Raw genomic sequence first — 19148 nt, forward strand, 5'->3', positions numbered from 1 at the left:
GCATTCTTGCTATTTAGATTGCCACGAAGATATAGGCTTGGAGCTGCCGGGAGTCTGTGTGTGAAGTAAACCTTTTGAAAATCTTTGAAGCCAAAGCAAAGGGAAGCAGGGGCCAGGAGATTGATGACCTTTTAAGTTGTAGATCCAGTCATACCCGAGGTCATTAAAATCACTGAACTTTTTAGTTACAATTCCCAATAAATTCTCTTTTTAAATACAAGTGACACTGTCACCTCCCACAGAACAGTCCAATACACACTTTAGACAGAAAAGGTGAGTCCTGGGGTCTGTTAGAATAACCAACAGTTTATTAAAAGCTTGCTGTGGGGCTCTGTGCTAACCCCATAGCTGGGAGGGGCTCCCATGACTGCCCCCAGGCCTGGGAGCAGCCCCTTCCAAGGTCCTTCCCTTGTTCCCCTGCCCCAGCTCTGATCTCAATTTAAAAAAAAAAAAAAAAAAAAAGATAAAGGACAAAACGGCACAGGACGTCAGACAGCATCGGGGGAATGGAGAGACCAGGCATACTGACCCCAAGACAACATCCTGATCCTTCTTTCCTAGGAAGGCCTTTTCCTTCTATTCTCCCCACCCCAGACCTGCTCTGCCACACCCCACGTCTGGGGGGGCCTGGCATCCCCAGTCCATGGCCCCATTACAGGGGGTAGTATAGTTCTCTGAATATAATATATCTAGACCCACCCTTCCCCTCCCCCAGGGGACCAGATGAATATTTGACACGCATATCTCCCTCCTTTCCCAAGCTGTGATGGAGAGAGAGCCTGGCACCATGGTGGGAAGGCAAGGGCTCCTGGTCAGCCTTGAGGCACCTATGCCCAAGCTGGCCCTGGGCCACCGGCCAGCCCAAGAAGCTCATGAGATGAGGTCTAAGGGGAGCTGGAGCCAACATCCTGTCCCCCACCTGTGGGTGGGCTTCAAGCTTACAGCCCTCCAGGATTAGGCTCCACCCACCCCTGCCCCGGCCCCATTCATCTGCTCATCCACCCTGTACTTCAGGAATAGAAGTGGGAGGAACCATTGAGGATGTGGGAAGCAACACTGGTGCTCCGGCTCAGAGGCCCAGGCACTGCAGCGGCAGGTGGGCCCACATTGTCACTGCCGCTGCCCCCTGAGGCTGCCCGCCGCAGGGGCTGAGGGCTGTTTCTTAGCAGCAGCAGGGCTCCACCACGGGGTGTCCCACTCTGTGTGGGGGGCCCCAACCAGTTTGGGGGGCCTGGGGGTGCCAGCAGAGAGGGCTGACGCCAGGCTGGGGGGGGCATGCCCGGTGGAGGAGGGCCATGGCTCCAGTGTGCCCCTGATCGGGGAACAGGACGGGAGGGCCAGGCAGGGGCAGGAGGTGGAGCAGGATAGCCCTGTGCAGCGGCCTCGGCTGGGATGCCCCCCAGAGCCATACTGGAGAAGCCCAGCCTCATGCTCTCAGCATCGAAAGCCTCGATCTCACGGGCCTGCCGCTCGAGCAAACTCCGGATTCGCTCGGAGCGCCCTGTCTGCAAGGCCAGCAGCTCCTCTTCCACCTGGGACACCCAGAAGAGAGGTTAGCGAGTCCGGGAGCGGGAGGTGGGGAGCCTGCCCTCCCCAGCACCTCTTGGCGCCAGAGCCCCCTTACCCGCTGCTCCAGCAGTGCCCGCCTCAGAGCCACCCTCTGCTCCAGCTCCCGCAGCTCCCGCTCGTGCTGACTCTCGGTGCGGATCTTGATTTTGCTCTGGTAGGCGTTGAGCAGCTCCAGCTCCTGCTGCAACTGCTGCCGAAGGGCCTGGAACTCTGCCTCCTGGGTCTCATCAAGCCGTAGCTGGCAAACAGGAAGAACTAATTTTAGGGGCCTCCTCCCCCACCCCCGCAATCCTCCCCTGCCCCAGGTAGGCCTGGGCCCTAAGGTTTCAAGAAGCAGCCAGTGTCAACATCTATCAAAATGAAAGGTCGCCATACCCTGTGACACAGCAATTACACTTCCAGGAATTTATCCCCCAGGTATACTTGCACATGTGCTCGAAGGTGTTCACTGAAGCGTTGGGATAGCAAAATGCTGGAAACAACCTAAATGTCCACCAATAAGGGATGGGTTAAATAAATCATGGTACGTCCATACCAGGGAAAATTCTACACTGCTTCAAAAATGAGATAGGTGTGCTGACATGGAAAGATGTCCAAGAAATACTAGGTGGAAAACGGAGAGAGCAGTATGTACAACACAATCCTACTTTTGTTTAAAATTTTGTGTAATCTTTCAAATATGCACAGGGAAAAACCCTAACATACAATTATTGAGCGTTAACTCTGAGATTGGGTGAGAAAATGGCAATGAATACGGGCATTTTTACTTTTTACGCTATGTATATTTTTTAATCGGCCCATTCCAGTGTTGTGTGAACACTTTCAGAACAGCAATCGTCAAAATCCTCCAGAAGGCTGGGTAAATCGGCCCAAGGGCCACAATCATTTTGATTGGCTCCCTGCTCACACATTAAACTAACAAAGGCCCAGGAAAAAAATCATAGCCACTCTTTCCTTGGTTGTTCTTGGTAGAGTAGTCAGGCTGGCTTTGTCAAGACCTTAAGAAAATACTCGAGAGAGAATAAAACCATTGTGGAGAATACTAACAGTGGGAGAGTATCCAAGTTTCCCCCAAGAACAAAAGCCCCGTCTGCCCACACTCCCCCACTTCCACTCCCCATAACCAAGGCGGGAGTACAAAGGCCAACCTCCCCCACACTCCCTCCCTGGACCCCAGGCCTCACCGCCTGTGAGCTGAGCATCTCGGAGATGGACTGGTCGTACTGCTCGGCCAGGATCGCCAGCTTTCGGGTCTGTTCTTCCTTTAGCCGCTTCAGGAGGCTCTTATGCTGAGCTTTGGGCGTGGCCTCCAGCAGGTGTGCCCGCAGGGCCTTGTACTGCCGGGTCTGGATCTTGCACGTCTCCTGGAACTGCTTCTTGATCTGCAGCTCCTTAGACTGTGCAGTGGACGGACCAAGGGGAGATGGGGACAAGGGAGAGGAGGAGGAGAAACAACCAGGGGAAAGGGGGAGAAGAGAGAGAGAGGAGGAGAGGAGACAGAAGCAGAGACAGGGAGAGGGAGAGAAACAGAAAACATGTTAGACAGAGGGGGCGGGGGAGGCTGTATACAGACAGACGTGGAGAGATGGGATTGTGCTCAGAGAGATCAAGAAGATTCTCAATGGGCAAGAGATAACAAAGCAAACAAGACAGGTTCCAAGAGCATGTTCAGAGTTGAGTAGAAAACTCACAAGAAATAGCAGGTGAATTCGTGGACAGGGAACTGAGAATCTTTAGGGTACAGAGTACACACAAGAAGCTCTGACCATGCAAAGACAGGGAAAATACAACCCAGAGACACAAGCCAAGTGAGCAGATACAGAATGTGCTCAGGAGAAAACCAAGTCACATAATACACCCATGGAAAAGAGCGACACAGCTAAGGAAAGACAGAGAAAGTCCCAGGTTCAGCACCTTAGGGTGGGAGGGAGGGAAGGATAAGCTCCGAGCTGAGAAATGGATAAGACGGGGTGGCCCCTTCTAGGGCCACATAAGGGAAAGGGGCAAAGGATGGCCAGAAAGGACCTGACAAGTTCAATGGGCCAGCAGCTGCTACCCTGACCAGATCTCCACGTTCCAGCCCGGCCCCTTATGTACTCAACCCCCACTCCAAGCCCACCCAATCCCATTTCCATGGCCCCCCACTATCTGCCTGGCCCCCCAAACCTCACCACCCCCTACTGTAGTTTACAGTCCCTTTCCCAAGCCCTCTAGGGTGAAGCCTAGTGCCAGGGGAGAAATTCAGCTCCCAGAAGGGAACCACATATAGGCAAGGGGCTGGGAAAAAAGGACCCGGAACCTAAGGACACTCTCCGGAAACAACCCACCAACAGGGAAGCTGTGGGGCCAAGAAGTTCTGTGGAAGCTCAACAGGGGCCCAGACCTCTGAGCTGGTGGTGGTCATGGTGCAACGAAGCTATGAAGGCAGAGAGGGTGAGGCTGAGGAGTGAAAGGGGTTAAGATAACGTAGATTGGGATGAAGAGGTCATGGAACTGGGGGCCAAGGGTCCAGACTGGGGGCATACCGGGGAGGCTAGGCGGCAGGACAAAGCAGACAGAGGCAGCCTGGGCCAAAGGTAAAGTTCCGCTCAGATATTTTATTTGTGTTTGTCTTTTTCTTTTTTTGGTGGGGGAAAGGGGACAGGTTGGAAGGGAGACAGAAAAACAAAATCAAAGAGAGAAAAAAAAAACATGACTTCCCACCCACCACCACCCCTGGCCCCAGGCCTGAGTTGATGAGGGTGAGGATGAGCACACACACAGCGGGAGAACAGCAATAACTTAGGGTGGGGGAGGAGTGTCAGGAGAACACAAAGTGTAACTTCTGGACTCCTGGGGGAGCAGGCTGCCTGTCTAAATTTTAGGTCCAGAGGACTGGGCTGAGGTGGGGAAGTGTACTAAGGAGGGAGGGGTAAAAGGGAGGAGAGGGCTGGAACTGGGGAAACCTCACTGAGTAGTGGGAAATAAAGTGCTCGATGCTCCTAATTTCGGGCGAGGGAAGAGCTAGCTAGTCGGTTACCTCCAGGGAGGAGGGGCCCGGGACTGGCGGGGTCGGGATCGCCGCCCAGTTAGAGTTCCGGGCACTGGGTGGCGAGAGGCAGAGGGCCCTAGCCGGCGCTGGCTACGGGGCAGCAGCCGGGGGATACGGCTGGGCCTTTCACCCCGGAGCAGGCCCCAGCTGGCCAGTGTGTGGATAGCCCAGGGTGGCAAGTGGGAGGCTAAGCCCTGGCTGGCCCGTGCCAGGCGCCAATTCCAGCCCTTGCACAGGGTCCAAAACCTCGCCAACAGGGCTAGCGGGTGTCGGGCAGCGCGGTGATTACCCCGCCGGGGCCCAGGAACAGGCAGACGGCTGCGGAAGCCATCCTTGTTGGTCTTGGGGTAGAGTGCAAACAGGCCTCGGTCCCCCACAGCTCCACAGCCCTGTAGGGCACAAAAGGCCATGGGCGACAGGCGCAGCAGAGCCCGCAGCCAGAGTCGAGAGATGCCCCGGCGCATCCGGGGGCCCTGCTGCCGTACCCATTTGCCTCCAGCTGCCAGAGCTGCCAGAGGTAGAGCCAGACCTGGCCAGGCTAGGAGCCAGGCAGCCCCAAGGCCCAGAGGGACACCCATAAGGCCACGGCGCCAGCTCAGACCCAGGACAGCCCCCAGTGCGGTGCCCTGGGCCAGGAGTAGGAACAGACTGGGGGGCAGGTGCAGAGCTGTACAAAGAAGTAGGTAGGAGGCCCCCAGGCCCACCAGCCCCACTTCAAGGGCCAGCAGCGCTGCCTGTAGGCCACCCCCACCCTGGGCTGCCAGCATTGGGAGCAGCAGCAGAAGTAGCAGTGGCAGGAGGCCAGAGGAGGATCCCACTGCAAAGGAGAGGCCAGCTAGGAGGCCATGGGACAGGAGTCCAGGGAGCTGGCTAATAGGGCCATGCCTCAAATGTGTTGGAGGGGGTTCAGGGGGGATGTCTGGTGAGGGACAGCCATCTCCAGGATCCCTTGGGGTCCTAATTGGAGCCCCCTCTTCCTCTTCCTCCTCTTCCTCAGGGACTGGGGTCAGTGCTGGGCCCGGGATCCAGCCAAGCTCAAATTCCTCATCCAAGAGGCTCCCATCCTCCTTCTCCCATAACCTCCATTCTCCAGCTGCCTCCTGGCCCACAATACTCCTTTCCTGGGGTGCCAGGGATAGGACTTTAAGCTCTTCTCTCTCCTGCTCAGGCAGACCCCAACCTTCCTCATCGATCAAACTAAGTTTCTGTGGATTGGGACTAGGGGTTACTGATTCTTCCCCCAATATCCTCTGTTCCTCTGGCTCCAAGGTAGCCCCTTCCTTTCCCAGAATCGTTCTCTCTGGAACTGCTTCCTCCTCCTCTCCCAGAATTCTTTGGTTCAGGACTGCCTCCTGGCCAGATGAGCAGGGCTGCTCTTCTCTAGGGGTGCCTGTGCTGGGTGGTCCCAGAGCCCCAGGAATGGGGAGCGAGAGGCCCGGGGGACGCTGGCCTGCACGTACTTTGAGGCTCTTGGGCTGCTGGCGAACCTGGGCCGCATGCTTCTGCCGCAACTCTTGCTCACGCCGCTTGTTGTACTCCAGCTGGTTGCCCAGCTCTGTCTGGTGCTGCAGGCGGGTGAGCTCGGCCCGTGTGCGCTGGACGGCCTGGAGCTGCCGCAGCTCCAGCTCCCGCGTGGCCTCATGCTGCCGCAGCAGCAGGGCACACTCCAAGTCCTTCTGGGTCTGCTTCTTGTTCAAATCCTGAGGCAGAAGGGAGGTAGAGCCCAGAGTTCAATCAAGAAGGCTTTTTGGCGTCAAGAGAGCCCCAGAATTCCCTGGCAGAGGGAGCTGAGCGGTATAAGGGAGCCAAGCTCCTGGCCGGCCTGGGAACGGAAGCCCAGGGAGCTCTAGCAGGGTCTGACAGGCATGAGGGGTGCGGAAGAGAAGCCAAACCACAGAATGAAAGGGGGCAGAGGGAAAGAAAGGTGCCTGTGCTGTGGGAGGGGATGGGGGATGGGGTGGACTACCTCCCGAAGCAGGTCCTGGTCCAGGCTGTGACGAGCCAGCAGCATCTTGCGCTTATACTGGCGACACTGAAGCTCAAAGTACTGACGCTGTCGCCGCAGCAGCCCCGCCTCCTCCTCTGCCTGGCACTGCTGGAGCTGCTCCTTCTGCCGCAGAAGCCACTCGGCCTTCTCCCGCTTGGGTGTGCTGGGGTTCTCCTGGAGCTCCTGGGCAAGGCCACGGGGAGGGCAGGGGGTCAGGGCACCTCAGCCACCACAGGGCCCACCCACTACTGCGGCCCCATCTCACCTCCTTTAGCTGCTCCTTCCGAAGTTTGTAAGTTCGCTTCTGTGCCTCCAGCAGGGCAGCCAGCTCCTTCTTCTGCTGCCCAAGGATGTGCTGCTGGAACTTTCGCTCCTCGGCCTGGGCAGCTCGCGCCTCCTTCTCACCAATGGCCTGGTGCCGCCGGGACAGCTTTTCTGCCTCAGCCCCAAAGCCGGCCCGCTGAGCCTCAAGCTCCCGCTGCAGCCGCGCGCTGTGCTCCTCACGTTCACCCCTCAGCCGCGACTCCAAGGCCAGCAGCTGTTTCTGGTGCTGTCGTCGCATCCGCTTATAGCCACTCAGCTGCTCCCGCAGGGCTGAGTCCTGCTCATGCTCCTGGATCTGACGGCTGACCTGGGGCAGGAGAGAGGATGAGAAGTGGGGCTCAGCACTGGCCGCATCTCATTACACACGGTTTTCAGGCTCTATTGGTGAACATGAATTTCAGACTCTTGGGTTTAGTTCTCATTTGGTGCCTTCATCACACTTAGCCCCCCCCCCGAGTCTGCCACCTCCACCGAATGACAGAGATGCAGTCCATTTCACAGGCTGATCTAACTGAACGAGTTGAGAAAATGTGCCGCGCACAGGGCCTGGTGCAAAAGTGGGAACAATTCAGATTAGTTCAAAGTCAGACACATCTGAGCCCAACCCCCAGTCAATCACTTACTAACCAGGTATCCTTAAGCAAGTTAATAACACCAAGCCTCAGTTCCCTTATCTGCTAAATGGGACAATAATATCTCCACATAGAAAGCTGTGGAGATTAAGCCTGATACATATACAATAGTGTCTAGAACACTCTGAACTAACACTGTCTTTCTTCCCCTCAGTAAACACTGAGGACTCATTACAGCCCAGGCACACAGCTGGGATCTGGGCCCTGAGATGTCGGGACTATCAAGAACACTGGGCCTGGATGTCCACATCTGAGATTTGGAGCTCAGGCCCCACAGTCAAGTGGGCACGACTCCAATTAGTCCAGGTGGCCAATTCCCTGGGAGCCACAGACCTCTCTACAAAGTACCACAAAGCACTAAGCATCACAGGATCTAAAGAGCTATCCTCGCACAAGCCCACCACAAGCACTAGCCATAAGAATATACTAGACCAAACCTGGTCCACAACGGAATTGATGTTGGTGCTTGCAGCTAAGCAAGAATGTAATCTAAAGGTTTACTCAAAATATGGATGAAAAACCATGTTTTATGAAAGGTCTACCTGTCTTTACCTGTGAACTGAGCAAAACATTACCATGACTTGATTTTAGGAGAACCAAAGTCTTGCTTAATTTGAGAATCTGAGAACCTCCAAAGGTGTTTAGGAAAGTGCCTTGGATAAGCAGAATGTCTGAGTCACAACTGCCTCATCTCTCAAATGAGATCATACCCTCTCCCTCCAGAAGAGCTGGAAGGATGAAATACTCAGGCACATGTGTGGGCCTAAGAGCCAATCATCGGTAGGAGGCAGACACCGGCCACTATTCTTGCCCTCCAGGAGCATAAAATCCAGCACACCTATCCTAATGCCATTTAGGATCACCACAGCACAGGGATGTGATGCACCTGGCTGGTCAGGGGCCTGGGAAGGCACCCCAGGACATGCTACTTAAGCCTATCATGAAAATGGAGTAAGAAAATCAAGGTACAACACCCACACTGGCCAATGTGACCAAAACAGTCTGTTGGGAAAAGAGAGTGGAGAAGGTCAAGGAGAAAGCGACAGACAGTAACAGAGAGAACAGAATCTGAACTTAATCCAGTGCTACAGGGGAAAAAAAAATAACCTGGACTTAAGAGTTTGGGCATCCCGGCTGAGGGAGGATGGCTGTACTTACCAGGGAGGCAGTACGGATGGTGGCAAAGTGGTCCCTGTTGCGGCAGTAGGCCCGGCGGCGGGCAGAAGAGTTGGTAGAGGTGGGAGCTGGGGCTGCAGGTGGCTGGAGAGGACCTGGGGTCATCTCTGGCTGGTAGGGGTCATCATACAGGTTGTCAGAACCCTAGAGGAAGGGAAGGTAAAAGGGATGCCCAAGGTTCAGAGGCCACTGGACCCAAAAGGAGATCCCTGGAGACCCAGTCTGACTTAGAGGAGAAGCAAACACGCTTGGGAGGGAGAGCTGGGGCTTGGCCTGGTCACTGTCAGGCCTCCTGAAGGGAGCTGCATACCGGCAGTCGGTGGATGATGGAACTATGGGAGGTAACCGTGTGCTCCCCTTCTTGCATCATGGCCATCTCTCGGGCTTCAGGGCCTTCCTCTTCCTCCTCTTCCTCTTCCTCCTCCTCCTCCTCCTCCTCATTGTCTGAGGCATCTGCTAGGCTGTTGACTGAACTGCTCTGGCTGGAGGCGCTGATGGACATGCTGGGCACTGAGTGGCTACTCTCTAGACTGGTCAGCGTCCCGGCCCGGTGCATGTAGGGCTCAGCCTCCTGTGGACAGGGCGCAGGCTGTTGGGCAGGGAAGGGGAAGGATAAGGGGTATGTATATGGAGGTAACACAGGGAGACAGAGGGTAGGAGGAGGGAGAGGACGGTGAGCCAAGCAGCTGCTAGGATACAAGCAAAATGTGGTGGGGTAAAAAGGGTGGCACAGTAAGCTGGGTCACCTCCTCCTCCTCTGGGGCTTCAGCACCAGGGCCATTGGGTGCTTCTTGAAACAGTATCTTCTTCATTTTTCGGTACTGCAGGTTGTCCAGCTCCCGCACGGCATCCTTGGTCCTCTGGATCAGGTCCATGATGACTGTGGGTGGCCGCTCCCGGAGCACAAAGCGGTGCTGGGGGGAGAGAACACTGAGGCCTGCTGCTGAGCACCTCCCCTCACCCCCCATATCCCACGGGCCTTGGCATTCCCTCTGGCCTGAGGCACTTCCCTGGGGCCCATGCCCACCTGGAGCTGATGCTGGCCTTGTGCTAAGTAAGCCCTGCCCCCATATTAATTTTCACCACCTAATCACTCCTTCCCAGACAGGCTCCTGTTCCTCCAGGCACAGCTGACAGATAAGAACAGTCAGGAGATCTGGATTCTAGTCCAGGTCCTCTATGAACATTCCATGTACCGCTGGACACGTCATGAGGCCCCTCTAGACTTCATAAAGTATCCCACAATTATAAAACAAGTAAGTCAAACTAGACCGTCCACGTCAGGTCCCAACTAGGGCTACTTAGGCCCCCACGAATCTGTGAAGGGAATGGGGGCCCCTCTACTTCTGTTATCTCGAAACACACCTAAGGGAAATCACACATTTACCCATGACAAGGCTACACAGCTTTTGGCTTGAATTACATCAGATCAGTGTGGTAACCCTGGTTATCGCACGCAGACCAGAAGCTCTGGCTGGCAATTATATACATCTTTGATTAATAAAAGATGGGAAAACAAATTATTACTTAATAAATAAAGGCAATCTAGTAGACAAAATCTTGCAAAACACAGAGTCCATTGGGCACTGGGAATAGGGGTGGGAATTCATACATGAAGTTCTTGGAGGAAGAGTTGGGAATCACTAATTTCACTGAGAGGTTTCTGGGGTTCTAACAGGCAACAGTTCTAGGAGAATGCTAGGCCAGGGAGCCCTCACCTTCAGAAGAACCTCTGAGGTTGGTCTGTCTTGAGGGATTTTCTGAAGACAGGAGTCAACAAAATTCCGGAAGTACTCAGACCTAGAAGTCATGCGAGGATGAAGAAGGGGTGGGGAGGCCATGAGCCAGGTGGCCTGACCCTGTGGCCCAACCCCTGGGCCCAGGAATCCCAGTCCTTACCAGTGTCCTGACTGGAGCACGGGGGACTCGTTCTGTGCAATGTGGTATAAGGCACTCATCGCATTCATGTTAAACAGCGGTGGTTTCCGTTCCGCTACAGAGAAAGGTCAACAGGGAGAAAGTGAGAGGTGGCAGATGGGCCGAGGAAACTGGAATGGAAATCAGAAGATTTGGGTTCACACCTCAGCTCCCTGACTTCCTCGCTATATGAACCTGATCAATTCTCATCATCTCAATTAATTCTTTCTGTAAAATGTAGCACCCATCTTCTCCCCTGCATACGATGGAACAGAGATCAAAGAAGGCAGAAAGAAGCAGTTATTGGCCCAACTAACATTTTATTAGGCACCAAGAGCAAAAAACTTGCTACGTGTTAAGGGAAAGATAAGGAAAAACAAGAGACAGGCCCTGTCCTCAAGGAACCTCTAGCCTAACAGGAAAAATTAAATAGGACTCAACAAGTACTATCAAGTCACAAGAGGAGGACAAAAAATGGCTGGGAAGCTGGGGGTGTGTGGGCTCTCAGGCTGGTAGGTGGGTAGGGGATTAAGGGCAGGTCTTTTGGAAAAAGGGATATTGGAGCTGGGCCTTACATTAGAAATTGCAAGCCAGGACCTCCTTGAGGCCCAATAAATGTTTTGTTATGTTTTGGGCCTAAATAGTGATTTTTAAAGTAAATTCCAACCTAGCAATTTAGTAATAATCAAAAAGTTCAATTTCTTCTAAAAACTTAGATGTGGTGAAAAGGAGCTGACAGTCCCACATAACGATGGGCGAAAGCAAAGCAAAAGCAGTCTCCGGTTTGCCGTAACCTTTTTCACACGACTTCTTTGGTATGCACTATCTGCTGCCATTTATAACCAGGACTGGAGGTTTCTTTTCAATAATAGAGAAATCCTTCTCTGCGTCCATATCTCTACCAAACACTAGGAATAAAATGGACAGTTTTATATTTTTCTTATACGTTGTTCCAACGTATTTGTATCACCTGCCCAGCTGCGGCCTCAAGTGACAAATGCACATATGTGGACTTGGAGAGAAAGGGCATGTCCAGACCTCGAACTTTGGGCAGAAGACACAATACAAACCAAGTTAAGAAAGTGGAAAGTTCATGACACACTCATGGTACAGAGCTCATGAAAGAGAGCCAGTCTTCAGAAAGCAGAGCCTTTAGCTTAGTGGAAGGAAGTGTGAGGATGGCGTAGGTCTTGAAGGGAATGGGGAGCACTGATGGCTCCGAGAAAGGGAGCGAAGCAGCAGCACCCAGCTAGGGTGGATCTCTCTGACATAAGAGGGACTGAGGGAAGAAGAGACTGGCAGTAGGAAAGATCACAGCAGAAAGTTGTTGAGAAGAGTGGTTAATGGCATCTCTTTCTTGGGCAACTGTCTGTGCCGGGCACTGTGTTGGAGGCTTTACAAACATTACCTCATTAATAGCTGTTTCAGCAGCGTAGGCTGGCAGAGACGAGAACCCTGACAAGGCTTCATGCACTCACTTGAGCCTTACTCTCTGGACTTATCAGTTACTGCTCTTTCCATGGCATTATCTGCAATATTTCAAACAACTGAAGCCAGTCTCGGCTCCGTGGGCCTGCTCTTACCTATCTGGAATACTCTTCCCTACAGTCTCTCAAACAGCTATTATTTATCTTATGGTTCTGCTCAGGTATCTCTGCTATAAGGAGACCTTCCTCAATCCCTGAAACAGGTCAAGTCCCTTGTTTTATGGTTGTACTGCTCCTGTAACCTCCATTCAGCTTCTATTACATTAAGAGAAAACATACCTGTTTCCCAACTAGAATGTAAGTTCCACAAGGGCAAGAACCTCATTCACTGCTATACCCCCCAAACCTGTTAGCATAGCATGGCACATATCCGGCACAAAAGGTAAAAGTAGAGAGTAGTGGACAGGAAAAGAATGCTCTGATATCCTCAGCTCTAAGAACTGGCAGGATTTGACAGCTGCCTGAACTGGGGGTCAAGGGTATAGTCAAGATGGACAGGAGCTTGGAGGCCTGAGGATGAAATGGTACGGGCATGGTAAGACACAGAGAAAGAAGTGGGGAGAAGAGGATGAAGGAACAGAGCACGTCGTCCTTACCCAGCTCGATGCAGGTTATCCCCAAGGACCAGACATCCACTTTGCCATCGTACTGCCCCTCATCCATTGCGAGGATCACCTCTGGAGCCATCCTGGGAGAATGGTCAGGAGGAAGAGGCTGATCACTTGCCCAGACTCTGCCAACTCTTGCTCCCAACATCCTAGGGGGTCTCTCCACTCACCACCAGCCCACTCACCAGTACGGGGTGCCCACAAAAGAGTTGGCGGGTGCCATGATAGATGCAGAGCCGAAGTCCCCTAGCTTTACCAAGCCTGGCTCTGATAGCAAGATGTTTCCAGCCTTCACATCCCTGCCAGAGAAAAAGCACAGGGATGAGCCATACATCTCAGGAAGGCTGGGTAGGGGCTTTAGCACCAAGTTTCCAAGAAGGTTGCAGCCCAGTGGAATGAGTGGTGTAGACACACCCCCTCCCAGCCATCAGCAATGTTCCTTGTACCTATGGATCATGTTGTGGGAGTGCAGGTAAGCCAGGCCCTGAAGGGCCCCATGGGTCACAGCTGCAATCTCCACCTCCTGAAGGGGCTTCTTGTGCACTGGGGAGTGAGGGAAAAACATCACACTGAGGGAGCCCAAGGGTGGGGCTGGAACAAGCTCCCCCAATCCCTTCCCCTACAGCTTCTGGGCTCTTCTCACTTCTCTCACACGTTGGCCAAAGAGCCACTTACCTTCTAGAAGGTCAGAAGCTGAGCCCAGGCAATACTCCATCACCAGCTAAGAAAGGGTGAAGGGTCAGAGATAAGTACATCTGGTCAACCCTGGCCTACCTCTCTTGGGCAGAGATCCAAACAGAGAGCTTCTCTGCCTATCCTTCACTCAGGCATTGCCTCCAGGGTGAAGAGAGAGAGGAAGGACAACTGAGAAAACAAGGTGGTGGTGATGGTGGTGGTAGAGTTCCTAGTCAGGGTCTCCCCTAGAAAGAGCCCAAGATACCACGACTCCTATCTGAATCCCTTCAAAACCCATTCTATCTCCATTTCTTCCAGCCCATATGCCCTTTTCTAACTAATCACAGTTTATGAGTCTCTTCAAACCAGCCTCTCTTTCTGTAGACACTGTTGTTCATGAGTTTGTCCGAGGACTAAAGAGGTTGGGAGAGACTTCCTCCCTTCCATGGTCCCCATAATGGCACCTGGAACAGGGCTCACCTAAGAGACTGGGCCAGGACAAGAATAGGGGCAAAGATCAGGCCAGAGTCAGTGGGCTGGCTCACCCAAGCTGTGTGCTCCCTCAGGTAACAGCCCCGGTACTGAATGGTGTTGGGGTGCCGGAGCTTCTGCAGGAACCGCACCTCCTTGATGATGTCCTGCCACTTCTGAGGCGGAGTCAGGGGAGGAGAGATTTACTCAGCTTGCACATTGAGCCTGGGGTCCCACGCTCTGCCCCTCACCATTCTTGTCAAAGCCTGACCCACCTCATTTGACTGCTTCCCACTGTAGGACATCTTCTTGATGGCCACCACCTCACTGTTCCGGACGTCTCGAGCCTAGAAGACCAGACCAGGAGGAGATAAAAGTCTCTGGTGAGAACTAGGTAGGAGGAAGATTTGTCGGCCCAATAGGAGAGGGCAGGAAAGGCTGGTATGGTACAGCAATGCAGAGGGCTGCTTGGAGGTCCAAAAAGGAAGAATGCAGTGCCCATCCCTACCCCATTCTCCTAAGCCCCAACTCACAAAGTACACGGCTCCAAAGCTGCCATGGCCAATTTCCCGGAGATCAGAGAAGAGCTTTTCAGGGTCATCCTTGAAGAAGAGCTCAGCCACATCAGGGTCCTTCAGGCTCCCGGCCCGGCCCCCAGCTGGCATGATGGCCCCTGGGGGCCCTGAGAGTGGGGCCTGACCTGGAGAATGAAGAGAAGACCCTTACAGCGAAGATGGGACACTCAGAGAGAGGAAGGAACCCCTCAAATTTCTTCCTTCTCCTCCCCTAGTTCCCTGATGAGGGGGAGGCATCGCTGAGGAAGGGCAGGGGGGAGATTAGGAACAACATCAAAGCTCCAAAAAAATGAAGTTGCCCTGGCAACCAGAGCACGGGGGCCGGGTCCCTGGAGTCCCTAAAACTGCTAGGAAGACTGAGAGCTAGGCATCCTCACCACCCGCCTCAGCCCTCAATAAGATCCATTTCCCTACGACCCCCTACTTCTCCCCTCAAGAATAAAAGATCCCATCTCCTAGCCAGAACCCCAGATTCCCAAGTGTCCTGTCCCACAAGTCTCATACCCCAAATATTTCCAGGCACCTTCCTGTTCCCCTTGGCGTCGAGGCCCCCTCCTCCCTCAACCTCTCACACCCTGGAAGAGAGCAGGAAATGGCCAGGCCGGAGGCAGTGGAAATCCGGCCATTGTTAGAAGTGGGTACTGGCCCAGAAGGGCCAGAAGACTTGCTCTCAAAAAGGGCTAGGGACATTGTGGCAGGGAGGAGATGGAGAATGGGAAGGACAGGCACAGAAAGGGCAGCTGGCTCTGGGGACCTCTCTGTGACCTGGGCTGCCTTACTTGTCCAGTCCAAATGCATATGCATCACACACAGGTACAGAACATTTGTGGTGTACAGATAACATTTATTGAGCATGTACAGTAAGCACCTTACATGCATCTCTCTCGTTCAATCCCTTCCACAACCTTATGAGGTACTACTATCACCCCTATCTTGCAATGAGGAAACAGGCTCAGAAAGGTTAAGTGACGCCCAAAGCTGGTCCTCTACCGCTATGTTTTTAGAACAGCCCTATGACATGAGTAGGGCAGGACAGTGATCACCATTTCACAGATGAGGTGACTGAGGCATAGAAAGGAAGGAGGACTTCTTCAAGGTCAGAGAAGAGGATCTTCTCTCCAGTCAGGCCTGTGTGCCTCTTACTCTCTTAGCAGCTCACCCCAAGCTTATCCCCCTCCTGCAGGAAGCCTCCCTTGACCACTCCAGCCTTTGGGGAGAGCTCCTAGAGCACCCAGCCCAACACCCAGCGAAAGTTTCTGCCATACTCTGCCAAACTCGGTAGCCAAGAACCCCGCCCCTTTCCCCCAGGGAATTCCAGGCCAGGCTCCGGGCTAAGCACTTGTTGGAATTTAGGCACAAAAGAGCTTTCAGCAGAGCTGGACTCCGGAGGCAGAGTTCTAGCTCCTTTAAAGCACCTAACAATTTAGCATGTAATTATATTCTGTCCTGTGTTTGTTTCCTGTTGTGTTGTTAATTTTGTCTCAGCCCAACTGGAAGCTGGAGGGCAAGAAGTAAGCCTGACTCTCCGGTGGGCCCCCAGGGCGCAGAGGGCTCAGAATAGCCTAGGAGATTGATTGATTGCCTTCAGCCAAGCCCTCAGCAGCTCCCAAGCTGCTCAAAACCGGCCCCCTTCTCCATTCTCCTGCCAGCAACCCTGCCAAGCACCCCTCACCCCCTCCACACACCCACACACAAAGGCAGGTGCTCACAACTTGCCAAAGGAATCTTTTTGACCTCTTTACCAGCACCCAGCCCAGAATGGCAACCCAGGACCGTAAGGCCACATGTAAGGATGCCAACAAAATATCACACAGGACCTCTTCATCAAATAATGAACATCTGAGCAATTACCAAGGTCTGTGCTAAATCACAGCCACCTTCTCAAATGGACAATGTTATCACCATTCTGCAGATGAGGAAACCCAAGTCTGTCTGTCCCTAAACCACACTAACGGTACATCTCATCTGCAACATACAGCAACAGGGTTTTGAGTTAAGTTCCTTATGCTTGGTCCTCTCTTCAGTAAAATGGATTACAGCATAGGGCTGTTGTGAGATTTTTAATGAGATCTCATTCTTAAGAACACTATGCAGACACTCAGCATATGCATTTTTCCTTCTCTGTCTCCAGGGTCACCACAAAAAGGACTCAACACTTTGGGAATCATCCTACCCCAGCAGCTTGGCTTATCTGTGAAGGGACACCACTATGGCTATCATTTATCAAAAGAGAGAACCCTCTCAGGAACCCAGTCCAAAGACTGGAATAGGGGTAGAGATGAAGGTCACAGTAGAGAGAAAAATCCATGAGACAGAATACAGGAGCCAGAGCCTCCCATCAGGAAAAGCTTCTGAGTATAGCCCTCCTAAAAAGGAAGCTCTTTTCCCCACCCCACCCCCCACTGTTATATCTCACCCCAACTCATTCTCCTCTGGACCCCTGGCCAAGAAGATGGCAAGAGACAGGTATGGAGCAGGGGCAAAACTTGATCAAGAGCCTGGGTTCAAATCCTGATTCTGCCTCTGTGTGACCTTGAGCAACCTCTTTGGGCCTCAATATTCTCAACTGTAAAATGGGAAGACAGCAATAAAAGAGGCCCCCACAGGGTAAATGGGGAGAGGGGGTGTCACATGAGAGAACAGATGTAAGGCACTTGTAAATGATAGACTGCTTGACAAATGTATCACCATCAGCAAGAGGTTGGAAGGTAACAATACAGCTGGGGGGAAATATTGCCAGGCATCCCCAAACACAAATGCACACACACACTTCCTTGAAAGGACAAGAAATCCAACCAGATCATGCCTAAAAAAAAAAGATAAGTGGACCCACCATAGAGATCAGAGGCAAGGGAATCAACACCCCAGAGCAATCAGGAGAAAGAGGTATAATCATGGAGAACAGGTAGCTGTGAGGGACAAAGTGAACATGGGAGAAGAGCAGAAAAGTGCAAACCCCTCTAATTAGCTCAAGCACCCTCGGGCGTGACCCCCATGACATCAAAGACCCTGTCACCTGAGGTTCCCTCATCAAACAGATATTATGAAAAGGAACAAGGTGGCAGCAGAAGGCACGGCTAGCCAGAGGCTGACCACTGGCCCACTGGGCTTCATCCTGAAGAGAGGGCCTACCCAGGCCCAGTTCCTCAAAAAGGAGCACCCTTTCTTCTCAATGCTAGACACAGGGACCCGCGCCCCTGCACCCCGTGTCTCACCTGGTAGGGGTCACTATGGTGCCCCAGCGCTTCCGCCTCCTCCTGGGGTCCTCCAGCGGCTCTGCCAAGCAGGGAGAGGGGCAAGGAGACCTTTCCCCTTGCCACCTCTTCCTCCGCTTTCGCCCTTCCTGAGGGGCGGGCCCGGGAAGCCTCCCCTGGAGGGGAGGGGGTGACAACCTGATCTGACCTCGCGGTCCAGTCCTCCTCCTCCTCGAGGGCGACAGTTGCTGAATCCCGGATTTCTGATTGTGGGGTCTGAACCCCAGATATTGCAACGACGGGAGGCTGACTTTGATATCCGAACGCGTGGGGAATGAACCCCGGATACTGGTGCACGCAGGGACCTGAACCCCAGATATTTGAAATCCTCTGAAACAGAGCCCCAGGTTTAGAGAGGTTAGGACCGGAGTCCTGGATATGTGGGATCTGAGAGGCTGATACCCAGATATTTGAGAAGCGAGGAGTCAAGCCCGGAAATTCACGACCGAAGGGCCTGAGCCCCAGGTCTTCGGCCACCGACAGGGGGCCCACCCCGAGGACGTCCGGCCGCACGGCCCCTCTCACGCCGGGGTCCGAGGGTGACAGCCCTCACTCCCGCCCCGGTCTCCTCCCTTTCCCCGTTCCTCTCCTGAGGGTATCTGAAAGATTGTGGCTAAGGGCGGTCCCCGCGCCTTCTCTCCCTCTCCTCTTCTCAGCCTCAGCCTCTCTCCGCACCACAGCCCCGATCTCGTCCCGGTCTCCCTCTCCCTCTTCCTCCCAATTCCAAGATGGAGACCGGGCGGGAGCGCGCAGGCGCGGTAGGGACGCCGGGCCAAAGGGGGCGGAGCCCCCAGTGGATAGCCCCGCCCCTCTATCCTTACTGCCGCGGCCAGGAAGATGGGCAGCCCCCAAGCCAGAGTGCGCGCGCGCTCCGCCACGCGGACCTTTGGATGGGAGGAGGCGGGGAGAAGGGCTAGGCTTGCAGGGGGAGGAGCTCAGCTCGCAGTCCGACAACTGGCGGTGGAGAGGGATGCGGCGCATGCGCTCGCCTTGCCTCAGCGCAGAGCCGGGGCTTGTTGCTAGGGGAAGCTTTGAGGGGGCGCCAAGTGGAAGGAAAGCAGAAGCCGTGATATGCGCCTGCGTGTAGGGTAGCTGTTGGGAGGGGCAAGGGAAGGAGGCTTGCTGGGCTCGGAAAAGGCGGGAAAATGGACTGCTCTGATTAGTAACCGTACAGCCAGGGCGTGAGCTCCTAAGTTTGAGGAATCTTTGCTAGGAAAACTCAATCTGTCAGATCCCTTCCGGAAGCAGGCACTTCACAATTCCATGACCTGCCCAAGGTCACAAAGCATTTATGTCAAATAATTTCCATGACCATACCCACCTACTCCTCTCAACTTTATTTCATAGAAGAAAACAAGACAGAGCTGCGATCAAAGGTGTTTTCCAAAGGTAAGTCACAATAGATAGAGCTGCAGTAATCCATGCCCTATGCCAGCCTCTAT

The 19148-nt window shown here is 53.7% G+C and overlaps 1 protein-coding gene across 7 annotated transcripts; it reads right to left on the reverse strand.

Annotated features, from left to right (window-relative positions):
- Positions 1 to 285: 285 nt before the first annotated feature.
- Positions 286 to 18463, reverse strand: TAOK2 (TAO kinase 2). Of its 7 annotated transcripts, none has more exons than XM_029947401.1 (19): positions 17668 to 18460; positions 14411 to 14577; positions 14153 to 14224; positions 13952 to 14053; positions 13407 to 13452; positions 13178 to 13274; positions 12917 to 13030; positions 12720 to 12811; positions 10619 to 10712; positions 10438 to 10519; positions 9466 to 9633; positions 9030 to 9290; positions 8702 to 8863; positions 6853 to 7218; positions 6567 to 6770; positions 6061 to 6300; positions 2754 to 2966; positions 1625 to 1807; positions 286 to 1532 (listed from the first exon to the last, which is right to left on the reverse strand). In XM_029947401.1, the coding sequence occupies exons 2-19, from the start codon at positions 14540 to 14542 to the stop codon at positions 1011 to 1013; spliced, it is 3150 nt and encodes a 1049-aa protein (XP_029803261.1). In that variant the 5' UTR covers positions 14543 to 14577; positions 17668 to 18460; the 3' UTR covers positions 286 to 1010. The 7 variants fall into 7 exon arrangements, with proteins under 7 accessions (XP_029803261.1, XP_029803260.1, XP_029803265.1 ...); XM_029947400.1 differs by having other exon boundaries at positions 9030 to 9308; XM_029947405.1 differs by lacking the exon at positions 286 to 1532 and adding an exon at positions 1945 to 2052 and having other exon boundaries at positions 1718 to 1807; positions 9030 to 9308; positions 17668 to 18461.
- Between the last annotated feature and the right edge of the window lie 685 nt (positions 18464 to 19148).

Source organism: Suricata suricatta, chromosome 8 (assembly GCF_006229205.1).
Source record: "Suricata suricatta isolate VVHF042 chromosome 8, meerkat_22Aug2017_6uvM2_HiC, whole genome shotgun sequence".
In the NCBI taxonomy this organism is placed as follows: Eukaryota; Metazoa; Chordata; class Mammalia; order Carnivora; family Herpestidae; genus Suricata; species Suricata suricatta.

Bases quoted from the DNA above. Each gene is read 5' to 3' on its own strand.
- TAOK2 (XM_029947398.1), bottom strand. From the start codon at position 14,542: ATGCCAGCTGGGGGCCGGGCCGGGAGCCTGAAGGACCCTGATGTGGCT. The intron at 13,453-13,951 runs GTGAGCCAGCCC...ACCCTTTCTTAG, and splicing joins TGAGGGAGCACACAGCTTGG to CTGGTGATGGAGTATTGCCT. The intron at 9,309-9,465 runs GTGACCCAGCTT...CCTGCCCAACAG, and splicing joins AAGCCCCAGAGGAGGAGGAG to CCTGCGCCCTGTCCACAGGA.